Here is a 26,763-nt window from a genome sequence, read left to right on the forward strand (position 1 = left end):
ACCTCCTCATTCCAAACACTAGATGGCAGACATGACTTATTCAGAAACAAGATTCCAAGTTCTTTTTTTAAATCTCCTGATTCATATTCAGGTAATTATCACAGGTAATAAAGTCAAAAAGTTACTTAAATTCTAATTATACAATTATAGGGAAGTATTAATGTTGAGAGTTATATCTGCAGGTATTTGTTTATAGATTTTCCTGCTTCTGTTTGGGATTTGTCATTGTAATTATTCATAATTTTACTTATTTATGAATTCCAAAAACTAATGTTCATTACGTAATGCACCACCAAACAACTCAAAAAAGCTGTTAGAACCCCCCCCCAATAAACTGTTATATAAATCACAAAAAGGACATGCATCTAATTGTCACGTTCCACAAAACTGTCTCTGGAAAGAAGAAGGCCCCCCCCCCCCCCCCAGACCCTCAAAGGATGAGCAGTGTAAAGGACGGGTGGATGGAGTATTGGCACAACTCTCACTAAGCAGTAACTCTTCAACAGCCAACAACATGCAGTCCACTGTTTAAGTTTTAAAATCTCAACTTCTATATCTTTTAATGCTATAGACTCTACAAAGAATGATCTTCACGGTGAAAAATTTTGTTTCCCCCCTACTGGCAAAAAATGCATTTCAAATAAACTCCCATCACTGTCAAATGGTAGGAGATACGATGTTGAAGTCCATGAACTGCACAGCTTTATGGCAGCAGTTATTATATCTGTCCCTCCTCTGTGATGCAGACATTGTGAAACAGCAACATGGAGGAGCTGGCAGAGAGTGTGAGCGTAAACCTGGAACTTGATGGCTCTGTCTTGGGTTTCACCTGCTCACATGTTACACCACAGCCGCCCAGCTCCTCCATGCGACTTGTCAAGCTCGTGCATATTTAATTGTTTGTCCACCGGGCTGCTATCAGATGAACCTAAGTAGGTGAAGGGGTGGTGCTGCATGGGGAGGTGATGATGATGATGATGACGATAAAGATGATGATGTGTTGGATGAGGGGCTGGGTTTTGGAAAACCAGCTACACCTGCCCCTCCTCACCAGTGATGGATGAGTTATGAGATGGAGAGGAGATCTGAGCGGATCTTTCAGTTCAGCTGCAGACAACGGGGTCTCATAATGCCCAGAGATTAAAAAGTGGATGCTACACTTTTATTTTTTTCTTCCTTATGTATCAGTCTTGGATGGATCTTTTGGAGATTAATGTTCCAGAGGCTCTGACCGAACGGCACTTTGGAAGGAGGAGTACTTCAGCACCATCTCTGAATCAGCTCTGAAAAGCGGACAAAGTCTGTGTTACCTCTGAGGGACCCTTGGCACCACTCTGAGGTGGAGCCAGCCGCCGGTGCCACAAACTCAGGGAGGATGGAGAAAGGCTTCTAGTGGATTTTCATTTTATTTTCTCATAACAAAGTGTGCCAGCGAGGTATCAAGACGCTGTTTTGAGACAAAGGTGGAGAGAAAAGAGAGAAGATCCAGGGAAAATGCCTTTTGGTGGGTTGACAGGTTTGAAGGAGCAGGTGTTGAAGCCTGGGAAGGAGGAGGTGAAGAGCACTGTGGGCGACTCTCTGGGAAAACTGCAAAGGTGAGTGGGTTTATGTGGAGAGTGGTGCGAGGGATGTTTGATCCACACCCCACAGTTTTTAGAAGATATTGTTAGACTGCATGTAATAAGCTTAGGCTTTTCACTCATTGTCCGTATATTACATTCACAGCGGAGATTAAAACAAGATTGTTCAACTATACGAGAGCAGAAATACCTAGTGTCACAGAGCCTGGAGGCGAGCCCATTAAGCCCAGCGTGTTCTCAGAGATCCTGACGATAAATAAATATTTGATTCTTGTGCTTGCCAGGCAATCCCTGTGATGCAATCAGAGATTTTATTTTAAGACATTGATACATATTTCATATCCGATGCATATTTCACAGTAGGACGTGTGTGCTGGAGGTGGGAGCCTCCATATAGAAGGAAATTCTAGAGATAAAACACTTAGATGGCAATTGCCTGGAAGATGAGTTTTGTGTGTGTGGCATTAATATGTATGTGTTCTGTCATCATGTAGAAATACAGTAATCCATTATGAAGAAGTGAAACATAAGAAGAAATGAATAATAATAATAATGATAATAATAATAATGTTATAAAAATGTGCCCATCATTTCGGATTTTCTAAATATAATCGTGAGTTTTTTTACTCCTGGGTAAATTATTTTGTATTGACGCCAAAAGATAAAAGTGGTTTTAGTGGATCACAACACGAGACAGAATTAAATAAGATTTAATTAATTCTTAATTAATCCACCAGTTTACAACATATTTACAGCCTGATCACATGAAGTCAGTGACCAGACAGTCGCTGTCAACACTTGTTTGCTGCTTTTTGAAAATATCATCTTCTGTTTTTAACAATTTATGATTACTACACCCTTTCTTTGAGAGTAAGTGTAATGCATATTATCTCTGAAAGGATTTTTCATTTTAAATATATCAATGTTCGCTGCAGCTGTTTACGTGCTGTTCTACAGGTGACATCGACCGACAGTGCTGTTCATTCAAAGACAAAGGAAATATCAGGTCCATGTCAAATAAAAGTCAAATGTCGCTGAAGCCTTTTTAGATGCATGACTAATTTGACTATAAGACGGACTATTTTTTTCACCCATTGCTTTTATAACTGACATTGTTTTTAAAATCTTGTGCTCTTTTAAATCATGAATATTTACTTTTCCAATACATTAGTGGATAATACATTAAATTACACAACAAGCCAGTTGTCACTTCTGTAACCACTGGTTGCTCATCAAATACTGAGGTGAAAAAGGGAGGATTTCAGTGCTTGATAACAAAGAACTGCTCCCAGTTTCTTGCTAATATCTGTCCTGGTGGGGATGAACTGCATAAGAGATCTTCTGCAGGAGGATGAGAGCATTGGAGCAGGGAGACAGTAAAAGAGATGGGTTTTTGGTTGTGGAGCAGGTGCTGAAAGCAACCTGATCATAGCAGATCTGTGACCCTTTACCTCGCGTGTCGTGGCCTCACCTCCTGCCCTCTGCAAGCGAGTGCAGAGACTTGTGTTACTGTGCTGTTTTGTTGCCAAAAGCAACAGGACACGACATTATCAGGTGAATAATGCAGAAATCCTTACATGACTTGCAGCCAAATTCATATATCATAGAATTTAGGCACAAAGGACACTGGCATTTGATGAATGATGTGCATAAGAAATACATATTTTTACTTCAGGATACTCAGATAACAAATACTGTGTTCCCTGCTATTTGTTCCTTAGGAAAATAGATGGTAGCAATGTAGAAGAAGAGGACAACATTGAGCTGACAGAGGATGGGCGTCCAGTGGCATATGCACCACTTCCTGCCCCGCTGGTGGACTGCAGCTGTGGCGGTCTCCCTAAACGATACATCATCGCCATCCTCAGCGGCCTGGGCTTCTGCATCTCCTTTGGCATTCGGTGCAATCTTGGTGTGGCCATCGTGGAGATGGTGAACAACAACACTGTCTATATCAATGGGACTCCAGTGCTTCAGGTATATGGGGCTCTTTCACAGGACCCTTTGGTTTTGAGTTTTGAAGACATTTTACAATGAGTGACAGCCTTAAATTGTAGGTTACTTAAAATAAAATAACTCTTTTTGGGGTGTATCTTGGTCACTTACAGGTATTAAACTAGAACGGTACTCAGTGGAGCACTTACCTCCGCCAAGGCCCAACAGTCCCCATAAATTCTATCAAGCTGCACCAAATCACACACACCTATAGAAATTAGTCCCCTAAGATCCATGGATTGTTTCCTGGGAAACCGGAACATTTTGAAAAATGCCAGATTTCCCTAGTTCCTGGATCCGCCCCCTGATCTAGATCCACACCAAAAATGTAGTGGGTCCGTTCCTTTTGTATTGAATTAAGAAACTGTGTTTTGTTGATTATGAGTTCAACATTGCATTTTTAAGTCACATATTTTCATCTTTTAAATTCTTCATCTTCCTCTATAAGAAATTTTCTCTCTCCTTCTCCAGATGGCTCAGTTCAACTGGGACCCAGAGACAGTGGGGCTGATCCACGGCTCCTTCTTCTGGGGCTACATCGTCACTCAAATCCCTGGTGGCTTCATCTCCAACAAGCTCTTTGCCAACAGGTCACTCACTGGCTTCACGACTGTTTGTGATTTCACTGTAGCACTGTACACTCAGTTTTACCAACTAAAGAGACTGTTTGACAGGGTTATTTTGTGATGATGATGATTGGACTCCGGGTTCTTGTGAGTGAGGTTTTTCTCTTTTGTCTGACACATTCTGAACAGAGGATTAATCACGTCTATAAAACAAATTGTTGTTGGTTGCCTCAGATACAGTGCAGAGGAAAGTGATGATGTTGATATTGAAACAGTTTGATAAGTGTGAGGGGTGCAGAGTCAGATGATGCTTTGAGTCATGGTCACCACAGGCCCTGATCATATGTTAAGAAATGATCACAGCAAAGGTCTATAAAACCAAATAAAGGTTTTTCGGGGGGAGCACCTGCTCAGCCCTCGCAGTTAAAGGGTTAAAGCTGTACGGTGTGGTGAGCGGTGCTGATGGAGCAGATAGCGGTCCTGTAATAAAAGCTTCACAGGAAAAGAGGACACGCCACTGACAGAGTTAATAATGAAAGATCCTACCTCTGATTTCTCTCGGCAACACCAGCCACTGGAATATTACAAGTGTCACTTACACACTGTTTTGGAAAAAGAGAAGGACGGGGGGATGAGGTGAAGGAGAAAAGAGAAGGGAGCTAAGTAGCACGGCGGTGATGAAGCAGAAACTTGGGGATTGAAAGGGATGTCTTTATCTCAGCCGGTGACCGGGAGAGGGATGAGACGTGTCTCATTGTGAGGCCGACTGTCAGATGTGTGGAGATATACAGGATCCCAATATCACATATCTCTCAGACACTGGGTAGCATGTGTTGTTGTGTTTTTACCTGTTTTACCATCACAATACAGTTAAGGCACTAAAGCATTGTTGCAGGAGTGTGTAATATCTTAAATGAGTTGAGAAATTAAATATTAAAACTGACAATTTCTCATAAATTTCCTGGAACTAAAAAATAATTTTGACTTTTTAGTTGCATCTGCTAACATGGATGAGGCAGGATATATGATATTTACTAAAGCCAGCCACCAGGGGGTGCTCAAGACACTTTGGCTTCGCTTCTGGGGTGTCATCATGTCGTCCATCCTTGTATAGGCTACCGTCTGTGGGAAAAAATGCTTAATCGCTTTTCGAAAAGTCAGATAAGGTCATATCTGCAGCGTAAATACGTAGCTGAAACCAGTAAGCCATGATCTTGCTAGCTTAGCATAAAGAATTGTAGACTGTCTGAATGTGATATGATCCAACTATCAAAATTCACAATTTATCTCATTCAAACAACAAAAAGTTGGCTAATTACTGTCTTAGGCTAATATGGGGGTTACAAAAAATTGTCTTTGTTAGACTTTTAGTTCATATTAAACAATGACATATAATGTTATCAATCAATAACCTGTAGAAGAACCTGAACAGAGCCATGCTAGCTCTTTCCTTCTCTTTACGCTAAGCTAAACTAAGCTAACAACCCTTTTCTGTCGTGACTAAGCATGATTCCAATAACTATTCTTGTATTCTGTGAGTGATACATGTGAACGTTGATGTTTCAAGCTCTTCTCTTTTTTGCACCAAATGTTTTGCTACAGGGTGTTTGGGGCGGCCATTTTCCTGACCTCAGTGCTGAATATGTTTATTCCATCAGCAGCAAGGACTCACTACGGCTGCGTCATGTTTGTTCGCATCCTGCAGGGCTTAGTGGAGGTAAGACAAAAATGTTGGAGGCAAATAAAGGAGAATGACGACTGGGTCACTAAAACAATGGTTCAAAATTTGGGGAAATATGAACATTTATTTTTGTGGTGAGAAATAAAAACAACATTCACAACTGTAGGATAAATGCGAAGCTATCACCAGTAGCCAGTTAGCTTATCTTAGCATAAACACTGAACACGGTCCCATCCAAAGTTCATAAAATCTACACAGCAAAATCTCTAGAGCTTATATACAGCAACATGTTATCTCATTTAACATATTTAGATTTCACTGCGTCAGCTCAAGAAACAAAATCTAACATCCTCAAAACAAAGAAGCGTTTCCCAAAATGTAGACAACGTATGTCAGTGAATCCCAGGCTTCATCCCAAGTCAAGCTTAACTTTGACCTTTGACATCTTCCACGCCATGTCCCTCCTACAGGGTGTCACCTACCCAGCATGCCATGGGATGTGGTCCAAATGGGCACCGCCTCTTGAGCGGAGCCGACTGGCCACCACTTCATTCTGTGGTGAGTGATACTTCTGTTTCTTCCTCTTATAAAAATGCTCCAGAAAACACCATGAATCAAAACCCTCTTAAATTGACATTAATTGAACATAGCTAACCATGCGTACTCTGAATGAGGGTCTCCATCTTTTCCCCTGTGCGTTGCTTGCTGTCCTAATGCACCCTCCCTGCCTCCTGCTGTATTCAAACAGCAGCATTCATGACTCTGTCAGTTAATAGAAAACACATTAAAACAGCGTCTCTGTCAAGGCAGTGCCAATGGCTCATTTCAACGCAGTAACACTGAAGTAGTCACGAAATGTAATGTATTGATTCGTGTACATGAGCTTTTATTTGTTTCGTGACAGTAAATAATGAAAACAGTGTCATTCAAATCTTTTTTTGGGTCACTCACAGGATTTAGGGTTAGTGAAATATTGTGATCTGACTGAAAAGGTTTACAGAGATTTGAGATACGCTGTTTATTTCAGACACATTTTCACTCTACAGTTTCGATTGAATTCACTACAATCACATTACGTTAATTTCAGTTGTTTATAAAATGCAAAGCTGTGAAAAGGAAATATAAACAAGAGACATCATCATTTTTAGTCTGACATTTTTGTCCTTTGTTCCCAGGATCCTATGCGGGAGCAGTGATCGCCATGCCTTTAGCTGGAGTGCTCGTTCAGTACGTTGGCTGGTCTTCGGTCTTTTACATCTATGGTAAGAGGGATCTGTTAACACACACATTAAAGAGGCAAAGGTCCAAAGAATAAAGAGTCTAGAGTCATAATAGTTCAGAGTCATGACAACCTTTCAGGGTATATCTAATTCAATTGGTAGCACTTCTTAGTAATCTTAATCATTCTTTGTAAATGGTCAGTAAGTCTAAGTAAATGTTTTCATTTAATTTTTAATAACTCAGGTTGTTTCACATATAAGTTGTAAGCCTTTAATAAAATACAATTTTCCATCGGCTGGAAAAACCTTTAAGGAATCTGGACAAAATTACATTCAGTAAATACTTTATAACATTTATATTTGATGCTTATTTGAGAAAAAGTATTTGCCAGAGGAGCCCGAGTTTGATTTATAACTGAGTTATAAAGCATCCCTAAGCCATTAATAAAGCTATACACCATATATGTTCACGTTGATTAAATACCCTGGATGTTGGTTCATGACATCTTAATCCCTGACTCATGTTGCTCTGTGGCAGTTACACTTAGTCTGCTCTGCACAATAACTGTTATCTGAATTGCTTTTGAGTTTGATTAAACGGATTAACACTCACACAAAATTCATACCTCGCCAAACGTGTTTTAATAAAAAATCTACTCTGCTTCTGCTGTGATACAATCTCTTGATTTATTGATGTGAATTAGCATTTTCCTGTCTGGGGCTCCGTGACTCATACCTTACTCATTTAATTTTAATAATGAAAGTTCTAGCGGTCCACAGAGGGTCTGGGGTTGTTTTAATTAGTCTGTCCTGTCCTCAAGCTGCTCGGCAACACTTTACAGAGCCGTCACTACAAAGATATGCATCTATTAGTGCACATGTATAAATTCATCTGCTCTGTTGTCACGCTCTTTTCATGAAAAGGAGTTTTTGGGATCCTGTGGTACATACTGTGGCTTCTGCTGGCGTATGGAAGTCCTGCTGAACATCCCACAATCACTGACGAGGAGAGGAGGTACATCGAGACGACCATCGGTGAAACAATCCACCAACTGAGTGCAACTGAGGTTTGTATATACAATGTTGGACGGTGCCTTTCAACTTGACACACACTGCATCAATGACACGCACGGATTTCTGTCTGTCAATCACAGAAATTCAAGACTCCATGGCGTCGTTTCTTCACCTCCATGCCCGTCTACGCCATCATCGTGGCCAACTTCTGCCGCAGCTGGACCTTCTACCTGCTCCTCATCAGCCAGCCGGCTTACTTTGAGGAAGTTTTCGGTTTTCCCATCAGCAAGGTTGGTCTCGCAGTGTCGCCACAGTAATTCCACCGTCAGTGAGAAACATCCATGATGACAGATTGGTCGTCACACTCACCTTGTTCCGTCCTGAATGTGTGACCTGTCGACAGGTGGGGATCCTGTCTGCTGTCCCCCACATGGTGATGACAATTGTGGTCCCTATCGGGGGTCAGCTGGCTGACTTCTTACGCACGAACAAAATCATGTCGACCACAAATGTGAGAAAACTCATGAACTGTGGAGGTACGTGATGGTAAACTAGAGGCAAAGCATTCTTTCATTCTTAACACTGGAAATTCATGACTTGACGGGCCGCTGTCTCCTCTCCTTTGCTACATATTTTTCATTAAATGTTTTTTTAATCAAAAAAATGGCAGTACAGTGTATAAAGATAAATACAACATGTTTTCATTGTAAATGAGTCAAGCAGAAACTATGTAGGACACTTTTAAACCTCAGACTCACTGCTTACAAACGCTTACATGCACATTTTGTCTCTTTTACGCATTAATCTCCTCTATCGTCTGGTCCTGTGTTTCCACAGGTTTCGGGATGGAGGCCACTCTGCTGCTGGTGGTTGGGTTTTCTCACACCCGAGGAGTCGCCATCTCCTTCCTCGTTCTGGCTGTGGGCTTCAGTGGATTTGCCATCTCAGGTATTACAACATCTGCAAACAAAGATAAATCTGTGCCTCATCGGAAATTAAAAGTTTTCAGTTTGACTCCAAACAGAACTAAAGAAATTAGGGTTTTGCTTGAAACTTGAGAAATTTGGAAACACTCAGATGCACAGGAGGTTGCAGGAATGCTTTATTTATGTTCTGTCATTTTATCTGTCTATTTGATTATGAAAGAATCAAACATTTTAATTTAGTATCTTTTCTTTGGATGTAACGCTGTCTACATGCCTCATCCTTCCGAACCTTCTCACTGGCCTCTCTTCTGAATATTTTATAGATTTACAAATAGAAACGTGCAGGTGGAACTGAACCATATTCAGTTTTACAAAATACAGAAATCCATTAAAAAATATATTTTTTTCACGTTAATCAAACACTGTCTCGTGTGCTCTGTGTTTAGGTTTTAATGTCAATCATCTGGATATTGCTCCTCGCTATGCCAGCATCCTGATGGGTATTTCTAACGGTGTGGGAACCCTCTCTGGGATGGTGTGTCCCCTGATTGTTGGAGCTTTGACTAAACACAAGGTACAAATGATTCTCAACACTTTTACTACACTATGTAATATTTTAACATGTGTTTATTAGTTGTTTGCTCGTATTTTGACTGCAACTGAATATGTTTGTACATAGGTCAGTTGTTCATCTCATATTCTTCTTAATTTCATATTCTGTTGGAATTCTTTTATGTATTATTAATTATTGTGTGTTTGGTCTGTGTATTAAAAAAACATCCGAGACTGAAACTGTGTCCTTCCCTTAGATTTCCCTCATTACATGTTTAAAATATACATCAAAATATATCATGCTTGCTTCTTGGTTCTATACGTAACTTGCATCTATAATTAATAGAGCTGTGACATTTATTATACACACTGCAGCTGTAGTATTTCCAATGCCATGAGTAATTCAGAGGCTTTGCAGCGCTCAGCCTCAGTGCTGTATCATCATAAGATCACTGACTCCATTCATCTCCCCCACAGACTCGTCTGGAGTGGCAGAATGTCTTTGTTATTGCGTCCATGGTGCATTACACAGGGGTCATCTTCTATGCTATCTTTGCTTCGGGAGAGCAGCAGGTCTGGGCCAACCCCGAGAGCACAAGTGAGGAAAAATGTGGCATAATTGATGAAGACGAGCTGGCTGAGGAGACAGAGCTCCAAAGCGATAACACGATGGCCCCCAAAATGAGTTATGGCACAACAGACAATTCATCCGGCCGAAAGCATGGCTGGAAAAAGAAGAGAGGTGTGACCATGCAAGAGGAGGAGGAACATTGTGGGAATGGGGACTTCCAGGATGGGTACCAGTGAGCCTGGACTTCCTGAGCACTGAAATCTGGTCACAGAGGCATTTCCCACCTGTGGAAATGTCAGAAACATCGTTGAAGAAGCAAGAGAAGCAGCATCAAACGCACCTCAAGACTGCTCTGTTTCAGTTTTTTTTTGGGGGGGGGGGGGGTCAATGTAGCATTTTAACTGTAAAGTACAACAATCCACAATCTGTAGAAAACAATCATATGGGAACAGAACAATTAGAAGGGCAGGCAGTGGAACACATACCTCTGCCAAGGCCGACAGTCTCCTTAAATCCAATCGAGCTGTGTTGAACTGCACACACTCATAGACATCAATCCCCTTAATATGCCAGACTTTAAACATTCATGCATTATTCCCCAGGAAATAAGTGAAAATGTCAAAAAAAATCTTGCAATTTTCAAGAACGTGATAAAAGATTCCGTTGTCCGGATCCAGGACAAAATTATATGGGTTCTTTCTTGGCCCACGTCCCATCCTTCCTCCAAGTTTCATGGAGATCTGTCTTTTAGTTTATTGCTGACAACCAACCAACAAACAAACAGGCAGACAGGGGTGAAAATGTAAACAATTAAAATGCTGAAATCAAACATAATCTTATTAGAAACCTACTTGAGCAAAATAAGAAAGAAACATCTACAAATACATGATGAAATCAGAAGTTGAACATTAAATCCAATTCTACATATTTTTTAGACAAGTATTCTTAGTAATAGACTAAAGAAATGACATCAAACACCCAAACATCCATGGATCAGCGGCTTCAAACCAGACTTGACTTCCACCTCCTGCCTGTGCTGATCGTTCTCCGCCTGTGCAAACGCTGACTGGACCTTATGTAGCTTTCTTTGAAACATGTGAATAGTTTTTGACATTCTTCATGTCGGCTATGCAATGTAAATGTAATAATGGGTTTGACAGCAGACCACAGTGTTAATGTAATGAGCCTTCTTGTTTGTTTGTTTTTTGCTCGTATGTATTTGCTGCTGCTGAATGATTACAGTCTTTCACCGCTGCGCTCGCCTCCCTTTGTCCGGGCGGATCTCAGTTCTCCATCCATTTGTGAGGCGCGTCTTCCAGCATTATATCAGCTCCATTATTTATAGTGTTCTGAGCTCATAATGGGCTGAAATGGATGGTGACATAACTCTGTGAAGCTTTTAGTGTAACTCTATTTATTCTTTTGGTGTTTGTCTTTTTTGCAACCTCTCAATGTTTGATACATGGAGACCCAGATTGTTTCCAAAAAAAACGACGGAGGCTGATGTTCCACTTTGATCATAGAAGAGTAAAGAAATCCACACTCATTCTTCCTCAGCACTGCTAATCATGAGACAGTAAAGTATGATCATATTGTTTGAGGGGGCTTGTATTTGATTTGCACTTTACTTGAACACACCAGAGATGTAATGAACAACATTTCTATTCTGTATGCAGAATGTTTTAGAAACATAAAATCCATAAAGAGCGTCAAGGTCCTGGATTTTTCATGTTACTTGATGTATTCAAAAAAATATATATAAATGATTTATCATCAAATGACAAATTGTTCTGTTGATGTAAGGGGAACTTGCACCAAATTATGATTTTCTGCTTTTCTTCACTTCTCTGAGACACTTTGTGCATGAAGAGACATCTGTGTCTATAACAAGTGCATATTGTACATATAGGCACATATAACTATCAACTAGTCCCCTTGAAATAACAGTGAAACACCACACCACTGACTTCAGACCGGGTTTTTAATGGTCAATCGCTTTCCACTGCCTTAAGTTAGTATTGCACCAACAATGCTACTGACCAAACTTCCCATATTCCGGTTCATAATTTCAGTTAGTGTTATTACTTGAAACGTTTTAAATGCTCTAATGTTAAGAAAAGGTCTCACTTTCCTCTAACGTCCATTGCTGCAGCTCCTCTTTTCAGCCTCTGTCTGAAACATGTCACATGACATCATGATTACCTGGACCTATGATAACAGTGATGTTTATAAAGTAACTTTAAATATTTGCTAATTAGCAAATAACCCTAACCCTAACCCTTACCTAAATGTCTTAGGATGAAAGATTTATGGTGAATCTATAAAACAGTTGTTGAGATATTTCACCCACCACCATAATTCAGTCTGGAATCAAAGTGTCCTCCCTGGAGCCACAGAGCGGTAAATAACTGAGAGGCTAACAGGCTGATTTAAAACTTTCCCACTCTATCGTAGGCCTATGGTTCCATTTTTTATTGTTTTTAGTTGATTTTATTGTTTCCTTCACTTCAGCTTATTTCCGAACTTATTATTCACACAAAGCTGTCATGAAGGCAGTGTCACGTCTAAGTTACATCCTCGTTATCTTCTGACAGTGTAAGCTGTCCCTAACACGGCCTGTTTTTGATAGCGTGCCTAAATATTCCAAGGGCTGCTCTGGTTCCCATCACTCTGTGGTAAACATCCTTTGTCTTATCTGACTTCATCCGCCTGCTTAATTTTCACCACGACGAGGATAATTACTGCACAGGATTTTCCTCGCCAGAGTCAAACTCGCTTCTCACATATATACGTAACGGTTCTAAATCATTTCTGTGCATTTGGTGGTCAATGAGTAGTGTATTGATTATTTCCTCTTGCATGTTGATGATAAAGCTTCAAGGCCACGGACTTTGTTGCTGGCCCCGACAGTGCTCCTGCGTCCTTGAGCGCATGTGGTCGATTATGTCACTCTCCAGGATTTGTTTCTGTTATTTCGCGTGTGCGTCACTCACAGTGTGTCTGGAGTGAGTAACAAAACACTGAAGTGAAAGGAAAGACCAAAAAAAAAAACAGCCCAGCCCCTAATATGTCACCTAGTCCTCATGAAACCAAATTAAAAACAGTTTTAAACCTCATCAATACTTGTGAGAACCTCGACTACTGTACGTGTCCTCCGCTCCCCAGAGGACGCCCCTGCCAGCTCATTCCTCACATGCTGTCAAACACAGACCACATAGTCCACAAACAGCCAATGGCAAAGGTTCTGTTTATTTCAAAGGGACTTCTGTTGACTCAGAAGGGCCTTTGGATGGAGCAACAACCCATCAATGATTAAGCTTTTGTTTTTTTTGGGGACGAATTTAGGATTATAAAGACATCAGGGATTCGAATGGCAGCGTGCATGATGATCTTAGAGTGCACAAAGACACCAGGGCAGGTACACCGAGGTATGAAGGTGCCAATATAAACAAATGTGGCGTAAACTGGCCGTGCACATTGCAGCGACAAGATAAAAGGACTGATTCTACCATTTCAAGGACAGATGATTACCACACAGTCTGAGTTTTATGTGATAGACTCAATTTCCTCATATACTGATGGAAATATACTATATAAAAGAACAATGAAAATGATTTGACACAGAAAAGCACATCATCATCCTGTGTTTTTATTCAAAGATTTAAAAAGACATTTTAACGATTGGACTTTGGACTGATAGCAGCTCATCTGCTCGGCTCAGATGTTTGTGTAATGCTGATGACTGGATGTAGGCTCCATGTGTGATGTTGGTGTATGTGGGTGGGATTTATGACCCTCGGCTGTTAAGAGGGAATTCATGAGGCAGCCTCTTGTCTTGTTATGATAAAGAGGGATTTTTTTGGCTGTTTAGTTCGGGGGGGGGGGGGGGGTTGACATGGACAGTTTAATTAATAACCACCATCCATTTCTCCCTGACCTCAACTAGTCACACATGTTCTCACTGGAATCCAGACACAAGCGACCTAATGTTCATCGGCGACTACTGATGGAGCTGTAGAATCACACTGTGGATAATCAGAAACAAGGAAAGAAAAGGAAAAACTGGTACCAAGCAGGGATTCAGTATTCACCGACTGGAATAAGGTAAGAACTGCAAGATTGAGGATTTATTTTATTTCATGTTCACGAACCTGTGACTTCCTATGAGCCACTGGTGAGCCTCTGAATCTGACAGGTGGAGAGGGGCATGCTTGGCTGTTGTGTGGGCTGTAAATGTGGACTGGAGGTTTTTTCCGTATCCTTGTGGGCTGCTTTTTTCCTCTCAGGGGAAATTACGCTGCGTTGATTAAAAAATAAATGTGCCAAGTGAGGTCTACACAAGTAATGTTTCAGAAGAGGACCTTGTATAACTTTGAAAACATGTCTGTTATTCCTGAGATATCAGCGCATCTACAGTTCAGCTTTTAGTATAATATTAAATGAGTTGAATGTGCAAACGGAGACTTTAGAAGATTATATTATGTTCAGAAAAATTACCTTAAAAAGACGACCCTGTCTAGAGATACATGCTATCGAGTGGGCCCTACAGACGTAATGTGTACTTGATATGAAATGGGATAAGTCATACAGTATATTTACTGCTTAGTCAGAGCATAGAAAGTAAAGGCTCCTGTCTCCGTGTTCTCCGGGAGGCCTTGCTGTGGCCTGACTTCCATCCCCCACCTCTCCGCAGGCAGCTACCAGACAGATCCCCCCTGTGTGGGTGAGGAGACCTGTCTGGTGGGTTGATGTGGAGACTCCCAGGCTGATGTTTAATTACTCTGTGGTGCAGGTTTCAGACGATCCTGCAGAGCTACAAGAGTGTTCAGGAGATTTTACCATGTTCCACAAATCACACATTTTCTGTTCTTGTTACAGAAGTGAACAGAGGGGTACCACGGTTCTGTGGCGCGGTGCAAATCTGTGTTTTTTTCCTGTGCTGGTGCCCGACGACCCTCCTGAATGAATGAGTGGGTGGGCCCCGACATCAATGTGGTGGGACCACTGCAAATCCCACACAGCGATGAGTTCTCCATCGCAGAGAGCGCCCACTTGTTTGGTAAGTCTACTCGGCCGAAAGTAGCTCATATAAAGACGCTACATGCTAATATTGGCATGCAAATATAGTGACGAGAGGAGACGTGCCATGATCATCACCACCATTACTTGGGTATGCCCACTGGAAACCAGTTACTGTTATAGTGATCCAGTCTAATTGAAAGGAATGGGTCGGACAAAATAACCGAAACACCTGCCTACTACACAAACATGCTCCTAAATAATGATATAAAGTTAAATCAACAGTTTCACATTGGAAATCTTTGGTATGAGGCTGAACTTTAGAAGGCTATGGTTTATTATTACAACAACCAATCAGCTACCAGATACAACAGGCTGATTATCCGAGATCCACCATCAACCGACCAGAAGCAGTTGTAACTCTGTGCTGCAGTTGAGAGAGCAACCAGAGCGGTGAAATACAAAGCTAAAAATATCTGATCCTAACAGGTAATAAACTATTAGAAAGCAGGCAGATAACAGTTGCATCCATAAACTCTTAAGTGTGCACATGTTCCTCATACTAATTGCATAGACAAACAAGTTTCTCGGTAATCTCTGGCTCACAAATCCAGGCACAGCGCACAGTAGCAGTCAGCCAGTACCATCGCCCCAATCGGGAAATGACTTTAAACATTAGCCGGCTACTTGTAATTATGTAAAGACATGCCATTTTTGTGGTTAATGAGTAGCCGCGGCAACCTTTGCTCCCTTTGGGATTTCTCAAGCAAGCTCCAAACTGGCTTTGTTCTTCATCTGCTGTTCTCACGTCTTTAGATGACAGGTTTATCCATTAGCATAAATAAATGGAGGACGATTTCTTTTTAGTCGGGCAAGAAGAAAGGACTGACCCACAGAACAGAGGTGCACTGGGGAGATCAGAGAGTAGAGTCTCTGAAAACTGTGTCTGGTCACACTGAGATGAGCATGGTCCAGAACAAGTCTTCAAGAGGTCAGTGATACATACAGTTTACAGATATTGAACTAGTAGTAAAAGGAACCGCTTGTTTTAATGTTCATATTTCAGTTCAGTCGAGGGATCATTCTTTTAAATTCTCTCCTCATCACCCTATAGGACGTTTTTAAAGGAAACGTCATGTCATGAATTTTACCAGCTCGGAAATCAGTAAAGCTGAAACAACAATATAGGATCATATCACATTCTTGTATCAGTTTAAAAAGTGCCAACTTGTTGGGAGTGGAGTTACATGTCATTCTAAAAGACACAGTGTGACCTGTGCAAGCCAGCCGTTAATCATTTATGGGTTTATAGTATGTGTTGTGTGTGTTGCCGACTACTGCTGAGCCCGTCTCTTCTCTCACGAGCACTTCAAATCAAACTAATAAAGTTTTTTTTATCACAGTTCAGGTTTCAAGGATAAATGTGTTGAATGTTGATCAGGTTTTAAATAAAATCGATAAATAAAAATGACTTAACTTGATTCAACATCTGACTGATTTTTTTTCTCTTTAGCGGCATCAACTCTTATTATAGTAAAATAATCATATTAAAGCAACATTATACTATTACACAATATGGGGAACCAAAAAACTGGGGAACCGATGTGAAAGTGGTCACTAATAGGGATGTTCCCATTGATAATCATCACCACTTGCAGTTCCTTCATGTCAGGTGAAGTGAGCCGCTGTCTTCAGCTCAGACGCTCTGATAAATACACTCTTAGCAAAATATTTTCAATCTCTCTGATCCAAAAATAAATGTGACTTGATTTTGTACCATTTTTTGTGATCAATGTTTTTTTATTTGATCAAAATAATATGGAAATACAGGAAGATTCATATACACAACATATAAAAAAGCTATTCACTGAGGGGGAAAAAGGAAAACATTAAAAAACAGAAACAACACAGACATACCTTAACCCACACTTATGAGATATAACTATATACTGTATATGTCACTGATTAGATTAGAAGTTGATAACTCTAAATCTACAAAGTCTGCATATAGGCATAAAAGGAGAGGGAGTTACGAGGATTCCAACTGACCTTCCTTCCTGGTTGGTGCAGTCCAGGTTTTATTATGTTGAATCATGTAACTGTTGCTGAGAGTGAACGTTCATTCATGACCTTGAAAATGTCAGTTTAATATTTACTCAAGGTCCATTTATTACTTTTTTCCAAAGCTTTCCACAACATTTTATGATCTTTCTCAGCACATCAAATTTACAGACACATGAAATCCAAATTTATGCTGTGTGATAACAACTTGCCTACCTCAACCTGCCAAGGAAGAAACTGATATTTATTTAAAAGCTCTGAAGAAAGAGAGTGATTTATTGCTCTTTTTTCTTGGTCAAACTTATTGTATTTATCATCCTCCTCCTCTTGTCTCAGATATTCTGGCAGATCACGGCAGTTCTCTCCTGCAGGATCCCGACGTCTTACCCTTCACCGTCTACCCCAGCATGCAGTACCCGTCCATGGAGCCAACCATGCCTCCCGCACCATACTACTCCAGTCAGAACTACTACCCCCAGTACAACGGAGACGAGTGGTTCTCAAACACAGGGATATATGAACTGAGGAAGGGAGCCCTGGAGGTCAGCTACGATGCTGAGATGGAGGACACGTCTGCTGTGGTGTCCACCGTGTGCAAGAGGACCCGGCACATGTCGCAAGCTGGAAGGGTCAAAGGGGAGGAACTGTGTGTTGTGTGTGGGGACAAGGCCTCTGGATATCACTATAACGCTCTCACCTGTGAGGGCTGTAAAGGTGAGATTGGAAATCAAAACATACACACATTGTGTATTAGGCTTTAAGTATTCACATTTAATTCCTTTGTGTGTGTGTGTGTACGTTTGTCCAGATTGGACCATAAAATAAAGGGCAGTCGATGATAAAAGTTAACCACTTTTGAGGGATGTGATTATTTTCACTATTGGTCAGTTATTTTTTGCTTAATAAAAGCAATAATTTTTGACCTAAAAGACAGGAAAAATAAATCAATTAAGCCCAAGATAACATTTCAAGTTGCTATTAACTCAATCAAGACTAAAAACTTTATCAAAATATAGCAGATTTACTTTCTGCTAATCAAGCATTGAATTAATCAACTAATAAATTCGGCTGCAATGAAGAACACAGTTGTGCACAAGGAAGAAATTTGTCCTTTATAAAAGCTATGTCCAGACAGACGGAGTATTTTTGTTCAGTTTTAGATGTTTTATTTGAGCCAGGCAGCGTTTGCACTGTTTAAAGTAAACGTCCCGGCCCACTCGATGACATTTGGCCCACATTCCAAAATTAAGTTAATGTGTGTAGCTGTTGACTTTTAGGGGCCACCCATGACAGGGCCGCTCCTATCTACAGTCCAAACAGAAGCTGGTGAAGAGGAATATGTGAAGAACATGAATATTCTCTGTGGCTACAAAAATAAATACATGTCTGATTCAATCATATTTAGCTGCAACCGCTGCTGTTCACGCTGGCATATTGCTGCTGATTCCATGTTCAGGTACGGGCCTGGAACACGCAGCAAATCCGTGCAGTTTAACAAACCATTCAGGCGCGTTCACAGTGAACAGATGACACTGTAAATGAGGAAATATCTCAGTTAGAACTTACACTTTACAACCATGTAAATGTTTTCCACATGGTGACAGTAAGGTTGTGGCCTTCACCGGCTCCTCCCCGTGTTTTATGACACTGTGAAATGTGCCGTGATTCCTGCCAACTGCAGGGTGAATGGATATGAGTGTAATTCCACACGGTGAGGTTGGACAATGCCTGGAGGGCAGCGGGGCCTGTCCTGCCATTTGACTGAGAATAGGCTCAGGTCTACCTGGTACCGCTGCCAGATTGGGTTCCCTCTCAGCTTTCTGCTGCACAATGCAGGAGCAACCTGAGCTCAGTTACTCTAATGCAGGACATTGTGCTTAATGTTGGATGTCAGAATGTCTAATGACTGTTCCGACGTTATTGTGTGTGTGTGCATGTGTGTGTGTGTGTGTGTTCAAGGGATTCTCTGTGTGACATTATTAGAACAGTGCGTGACCTGTGAAACTGTAGTTTTATTTATTGACGATTAGATTCATTAATTTTGAATAATTGTGGTTTAAAAAAACGGCAGAATCTGCAATGTGGTGGAAGAACCTTTATTTTGAAAAGTATCATTATTACACCAATTCAAACATATATTCCATTGCATTGCATATGTATGAATTAATTATCAGGGGAATATTCTCAAAGTATCAACATATTAAAATTCATGATGCAGAATGTTTATATATTCTATTATTTTATGATTATGATTATTAATATGATTGAATAGACTGCTAGGAGATTGAACCACTGACCTTCTGGCTGATGGATGACACGCTCTACCTCCTTAGCCAAAGGCAGCCATTAATATAGCATTAATATATGAGCAGCATTTTACTGTTGTAGCTGGTGGAGCTACTTTTTAATACTGTATCTACTGATGGATCGTGTAGAAGAATCTATGATAATTCAAAAAGGAAAGTAACTAATTTGGACGATTTTAGATTTTTTAAAGATACATTTGTGTTTGATCTATCAAAGAGAAATAAGTACTTGACAAACACTTGATAAATACTTAGAATATACTACTGTACGTAATCAATTTCTTTATGAAAGTGCAAAATGTCTTAGCTTTGAATCAGCATCTCTTTGTACCATGCACGTGACAATTCTTTGTCTTTCCCCGTGCGCAGGTTTCTTCAGACGGAGCATAACAAAGAAAGCGGTGTATAAATGCAAGAGTGGAGGAAACTGTGAGATGGACATGTATATGCGCAGGAAATGTCAGGAGTGCCGGCTCAGAAAGTGCAGAGAGATGGGGATGCTGGCTGAGTGTGAGTATCCCTGCTCGTCCGGAGCCTCTGGTGCCTGTTGGTGCCGACGAGGTTCTGAACATTCACGTCGATTAACCTGATGACATGTTTCTATTGACTGTCATGCATCCATTCAAACTGATTTGAGTCTCTTTAGTTGGTGAACCCTCCTTTTCCCCTCTGACACGGGCTGTTTCATTTTTATTGAGGATTGTGTATCACATAATAGACAATGGAGAGGTCCTGCTTTTGTTGCAGTTACAGGAAGAGCAGCGGTAGACAGACACCTTACGCTTCATTAAAAAAAACTGACAATAAAAGAAATTTACTACAGAATTTTTTTGGTCTCAAAAGTTTCAAGTATGAAGCGTACCACACATTTCTGTGAATAATGTGCTTTCTCTCGACTCTTCGGGGGATTCTTAGTTGTTGGGTCCATTACGAGCCGTCAGTTGAAAAGAGCAGGAGGATAGACTGGACTCCTGTTGCTCATAAATAGTGCAGGGAAGCCGTGATGAATATTGCAGGGTGGCAGGCTTTCATGACTACACCTGCAGGCTCAACAAATTAGACCTTTTAAGTCACAGTGTGAAAAGACCGATGATGATTTACTGGAGACGTCAATGTTTTATCTCTTTTCATTTCTTTCCTCTCTCCGAATCAATTATTTTGTTAAAAGGGGACAATCTTTCTTTTTGATTGAACTAACAACAGAGAAATGGAGATGTGAAGGGACTACATTTGTTATTGTTAGACGTTATGGGATGACAGACTTGAGAGGCCAAAACATGTTGTGAGGCCAATGCGACCTTTGACCTTTTCCCACCCAACTCTAATCAGTTATCGGTTATAACTGCATGACACGGCTGTTGAATGAAGAGCTGAGATCGCTTCAGCACACATAATGAAGCCCTCATCCCTGCTGGCAGGTCTGCTGACAGAGATCCAGTGTAAATCTAAACGGCTACGGAAGAACACCAAGGCGTCGCCGGGACAGTCGACTGGAGACGAGACGGAGGGGGCGGACAACATAGACAACAAGCAGGTCACCTCAACCACCAAACTGACAAAGGTCATCACAAATACACCCATTTTGTCACATACATTGTGATGGGAAAGTGTGCGTCACATCTGAATGACTGAATGTTTTCTGTTTTTTTAATACAGGAAAAAGTTGAAATCACCAAAGCGCAGCGGGCTCTCATGAAGGTCATCGTAGATGCTTATAACAGACACCAAATTCCTCAAGACGTGGCCAAAAAACTGGTACATTACCCTTAATATTGTGTCAAACTTCAAACTCTATTCTGATTATTGTCATTAAAAATGTCCACGGATGAGCTGTTTGCACATTGCAACAGAAAGTTGCACATTTGTACGATCGCCCTGAAGTGCAAATTAAATTAACAAAACACAACAACAAATAAAAAAAACCTCTGTCCAAATCATTAGAAGTTATTGCTGTTGTGTTTTCTCATTTGCCGTTATATGCCTTTCAGGGCCACCGTACATGCACCAGTAAAGACATCAGACTACTGGTGTTCATCTGCTAAAGTTTGCACTCTTCCATGTTTAGGAGTGGATTGTTAACATCATCATAGATAAGCCCGAGAACACCACCACCACACTAATGGTGTGAACTGTTTACTGCTGTGCTTCCCCCGCAGCTACAGGACCAGTACAGTGCAGAGGAAAACTTCCTCCTGTTGACAGAGATGGCAACGAGTCAAGTTCAAGTTCTGGTGGAGTTCACAAAAAATATTCCAGGTATTTCTTCTTGTTTTCAGATCCTGTAGAATACAAATGGTTTTATGAATGTATCTGAATGTGGAGACCATTACACACTCTGGTAGTGTCCATAAAAACACAAGTTGCCTCATTATTTCTTCTCGCAACGTGTGGTATCATCTCTCTGGCAGGGTTTTTGTCTCTGAATCACGAAGACCAGATCGCTCTGCTGAAGGGTTCGGCCGTGGAAGCCATGTTTCTGCGCTCAGCTCAGGTTTTCAGCAAGAAGATGCCCAACGGACACACAGAGGTTTTAGAAGAGAGGATACGCAAGAGTGGTGAGTCAGCGGATGTAGTGCGCCTGAAAATGTTTGTTTCTGTGATGCACCGGAGTTCTAACTTAGCACAGTGTGAACTAGAATAGAGCTCATACGACCACCAAGGCCCAACAGACCCTTTAAATCAAGCTGCACCAAATGACCCACACTCATAGATATCAGCCCCCTAAATATGCCTGATTGTTTCATCTGGATAAATGAATTGTTTCCTGAAAAATCTGTGAACATTTTGATGGATCCGCAACAAAATGTCAATGGGCTCTTCCCTGACCCACACCACATCCATCCCCCAGGTTTCATGGTAGTTTTTGTATAATGTAATGCTGCAAACGAACAAACAAACAGCATCTATACGTTCATCAGCTAAAATCTAGTGACACCTGCACATCAAACCACAGAATATGAACTCCTGATTCACGACCTTCAAGCCTCCTGGGCCTTTGCTCCACCAGGAGGTAGAAGCTGCAGCATCCTGGCAGTTGTAGTTCCACCTGCAGTCGAGCTGCCAAGACTTCTCGGATCCTCCTTGAATAATTGATCTGCCTGATCTGTGTGATGCAGGTGGGAGACGTGTGATCTCCAGTGGGGTGTGGGTTACACGTGCACACACACCCGCACTGGGTATAGTTTCACTGCTTTTAGATGTGTGTGTGTGTGTGTGTGTGTGTGTGTGTGTGTGTGTGTGTGTGTGTGTGTGTGTGTGTGTGTGTGTGTGTGCAGGGAAGCTCACAGCTAATTTGAACCAAAGTGGCACTAGGTTGAATTCAATAAACACTCATATAGGATGTTTCTGCTATGGAAAGTTATAGTTCTCATAAACAGCCGTCTCTCTATTATAAGTCAAATCAAATAGTTGATTGAGTGGTGGTTTAAAAAAATCATTGATATGTATACGAGGTGTCATTGTGTCAACCAGGCTGGACAGTTAGACAGGCAGCGGCAGTGATGGCAGGAGTGTGTGTGTGTGTGTGTGTGTGTGTGTGTGTGTGTGTGTGTGTGTGTGTGTGTGTATGTGTGTGGGTCCCTCGGCACATGGCTGGCGTGAATAGTAGGGAAGGGAGATATTCACACTAAAGGCCAGTCTGGGAGAATCAGGGAGCAGAGCTGTCTGAAGAGACCATTGTTTCCTATCAACACATCTAGAATGCTATTGTCCACTTCTCTCCCTCTGAGCCCCACTGGCATTTCTGAACGCTCGATGATGGGTCCGAGCAAACAGACCCCAGCCCGCCCCTGTTGGTTTGAAAACTCAATGCAAACATTTAGAATCAAATAGAGAGTGTAATATTAAATCTTTATTTACTATGGAGAGGAGAAGTTGATTTGATATGAGTGTTAACATTAACAGTACAATGACTGTTGAATGAAATTAGCTCTTGCTACAGTGACCTGTGCTCCCAGTTGTGTTTATATGATTTGTTTGGTCTTTGGTCAGAGATGTGTTGTTTTTCAGTAAAACGACACCCGCACAATACATGAGTTTATGTGTAGAGGTAGATCTGCTTCTGCCCTTTTGTGTAGAGCGTATTTTATTTTCTCGGCTGTGGACGATCATTCAGGATCTAGATGAACAATAATGCAGATGAGAGAGGACTGTTGATAGACTGTCCCGGCTCAAAGTGCAGAGTGTTGTGCAAGACAAACTCTTTACTCCACTTACATTTCCCGCATCTCATTCTTTAGATTAACTCTTATCTCCATCAAGGAGAGTGTATTTCCACCCCTGTCCGTTTGTTACCTCTGCCAAGGAGGTTACTTGTTGGTGTGTAAGCAAGATTACACGACAACAACCGAAAAGATTATCACAGAACTTGGATGGAAGGATGTTTCTATTAAAATTGGATCATGGTGCAGATCCAGGGGAAAAAATGTTTTTCAACATTGGGAGATTGAGCGTTTTTTGACATTTTCACCATTTTACCACAGAATAATTCATGGATCTTGATGAGTTTATTAACATTAGTTCAATGTAGTGCTGAGAGATGACAGTGGATTTAAAACTCTATTGTTAAACTTCATGAGACAGAATCTCATGTATCAGTTCTGCTGCTGCTGTTTTCTGTTGTGTGAGTTGTAACCACGCATCCTTACTTTAAAACGAGGGTATTGTTACTGTGATACTGTTTATGATCTGAAACAGCTCTAAGGAGTCAAACCAAGACTTAAATGGATAGTTAACCCAAACATGAAAAATTCACTCATTACCTACTCAGCACTTTGCCGATGGAGGGGTGGGTGAAGAGTTTGACAGAAAAGAGACAGCAAAAAAAAAACATGAAATGCCTCCATACTGCAATTTGCAGTGACATTTACACAGTTTCTTTGCCTAACATTCATCTGATATCCTCCTCCAGGATCATATCAGTCATTTAGGCCAAAAACATGGTGTAAATGACCTCGTTTCGAGTAGAATTTGAATGTTGTGCTTATGAGTGAATTTTCATTTTTAGGTGAACTATCCCTTTAAAGACAGCTCTTAATCCAAGGTCTGAACTCAACTTTTGAGTTTTTAAAGGCAGCTTGTTGTTCATGAAAGAATGAATATAAAGAATATAACAAATTGTCATTTTCTGCAGGTATATCAGAGGAATTCATGACGCCCATGTTCAACTTTTACAAAAGCATTGGGGAACTCCACATGATAGAGGAGGAACAGGCTCTCCTCACAGCCATCACCATCTTAACACCAGGTATCAACAACTCCCTAACCCAGACAGGTTGTGTCACTTTGGGAGCTGTTTAAATCAATCTCTACAATCTATGATCCCCTAAAAGACGTGTGTGTACCATCCGTCTTCTCGTCTCCAGATCGGCCCTACGTGAAGGACCAGCAGGCTGTGGAGAGACTTCAGGAGCCCATGCTGGAGGTGCTGAGGAAGCTGTGCGTCCTGCAGCATCCGCAGGAGCCGCAGTACTTTGCTCGTCTCCTGGGCCGTCTGACAGAGCTGAGAACACTCAACCATTACCACGCAGAGATGCTCACATCGTGGAGGATGAACGACCACAAATTTACCCCCCTGCTCTGTGAGATATGGGACGTGCAGTAGGAAACGGAACAAAAGAGATGCCCTGGAGGTGATGACATTTAGACGTGTGAGACAAAGGTCACCATTCAACTACATGATGTGGAATTAAGTCCCTGCGAAACTTGTGTTGCAGCACCTTGACAGCGTTAGACATGTAGGGACTCTGTGAGTTCAGATTATTGCTCTACTCACACCATCATTGTGTCTATTTACTCACACATGCAGAGGAACTTGAAATTATGGAGGTGTTTACAGCACAAAGAGGAAAGTATTCACAGGTTTGGCTGAAGCAGATTAAGACTTCTTACTGCTGTGAACATCGTGTTAAACCCTCATGTAAAACATGTTGAAGGCCCAGCGTGATTCGTCAGGCAAGTGCAAACACTGGAACTCATTCAAAGCGAAGGGGTGCTCATATCAAGTGTAAGGTTTTTAGATGACATTCAGTTTGATATTAGCTTCGTTTATTTTATATTCGTAAAAAAAAACTTCATACAACTTGCTTCATTTAAATGCTGTAAATATGCAAATGTTTTATGTTCTGCCTCAATAACTTTTAAGATGAAAAAGTAAAAGATGAAGCTTGTTTTCATACATGTTTGTCAAAAGGGAGGAACCAGCTTTTTCAATGAGGAGAAGGTCTAGAGGTAAATCATCTGGTACATGAGAAGAATTATGATATGATTAATGAAACTGTAGTATCATAAATTAAAAAAAATCTAAAGGTTTATCTGATTAGATATGGACTCTCCATGCATAACTTAAAACAGCAAACACTGAATATTTTTTTAATGAATTATTTAAGTTTATATTTAAAACTGCAGATTTTTCATTTCAGTGGGGTATCAAAAAAATAACATACATATTCATATAACTAAAACAGGATTTTAATATTTTAATATTTTTCTCTTTCTTTCTTTCTTTCTTTCTTTCTTTCTTTCTGTTGTTAATTGTAGTAGCAGCAGCCTGACTGGTTGTTGCACTGACAGTCATTCGTCCAGTTTATCTCTCAATCGTCCTTTTAGTGCTGACAACATCATTTTAACTGAACATTTAATTGACCTTATTCCGAGTGCAACATTTTTTTAAAGAAAACAATAACGTTTTTAATCCATTAAAATGTATGAATTTATTGATATTAGCCTGAAATGCACAAAGCACAATTACAGATACAGTTTATCCACAAAATAAAAATTCCATGTGAAACACAACCATCACTCACGACTCGTGATGTATCTCAAAGTCTCCTTTTTAACACTTTACAGCAAATAAACTTTACATCATTTACATTATTGTCTTAATGTCACATAATAATCAATTTTACATGTTAAACAAAAAAAATGAAATAAAAACACATGCATTTGAGATCTAAAATCCGATTTTAATTATGTAATCAATAATTCATAATATATATAAACACCCATATTATATTTTCTTTCTGTGTTTTACAGCTAATTGCACGTTAAGGACATAAATAACCATCCTGCGGGTTATGTCCACAATTGTGTCATAGCACCATCTTGTGGAGTAATTTGGCAATAAATATTACAGCTGGGATGGCATTATGTTCTATAAAAGGAAATAAAATACAAACAAAGTAGTAAATGCACTGACGCTATACTGACCACGGATTCAAGATTTAGAGTCAAGATTAGAAACAACCTACAGATTGTCTGCAAAAACAAAATGTA

General features: G+C 40.6%; 2 protein-coding genes across 2 annotated transcripts; both read left to right on the forward strand.

Annotated features, from left to right (window-relative positions):
• The first annotated feature begins 1,097 nt into the window (after positions 1-1,097).
• On the forward strand, positions 1,098-10,498 carry slc17a8 (solute carrier family 17 member 8). Its single transcript, XM_034587935.1, has 12 exons — positions 1,098-1,595; positions 3,302-3,557; positions 4,047-4,165; positions 5,744-5,858; positions 6,293-6,380; positions 6,998-7,084; positions 7,967-8,109; positions 8,197-8,346; positions 8,460-8,592; positions 8,894-9,004; positions 9,429-9,556; positions 10,012-10,498. The coding sequence occupies exons 1-12, from the start codon at positions 1,495-1,497 to the stop codon at positions 10,339-10,341; spliced, it is 1,761 nt and encodes a 586-aa protein (XP_034443826.1). The 5' UTR covers positions 1,098-1,494; the 3' UTR covers positions 10,342-10,498.
• Positions 10,499-13,916: 3,418 nt separating this feature from the next.
• nr1h4 (nuclear receptor subfamily 1, group H, member 4) lies at positions 13,917-25,641 on the forward strand. Its single transcript, XM_034588394.1, has 10 exons — positions 13,917-14,209; positions 14,984-15,164; positions 17,522-17,899; positions 19,861-20,001; positions 20,910-21,052; positions 21,148-21,246; positions 21,648-21,747; positions 21,900-22,046; positions 24,623-24,736; positions 24,855-25,641. The coding sequence occupies exons 2-10, from the start codon at positions 15,068-15,070 to the stop codon at positions 25,091-25,093; spliced, it is 1,458 nt and encodes a 485-aa protein (XP_034444285.1). The 5' UTR covers positions 13,917-14,209; positions 14,984-15,067; the 3' UTR covers positions 25,094-25,641.
• The last annotated feature ends 1,122 nt before the right edge of the window (positions 25,642-26,763 follow it).

This window comes from Hippoglossus hippoglossus, chromosome 6, assembly GCF_009819705.1.
Source record: "Hippoglossus hippoglossus isolate fHipHip1 chromosome 6, fHipHip1.pri, whole genome shotgun sequence".
In the NCBI taxonomy this organism is placed as follows: Eukaryota; Metazoa; Chordata; class Actinopteri; order Pleuronectiformes; family Pleuronectidae; genus Hippoglossus; species Hippoglossus hippoglossus.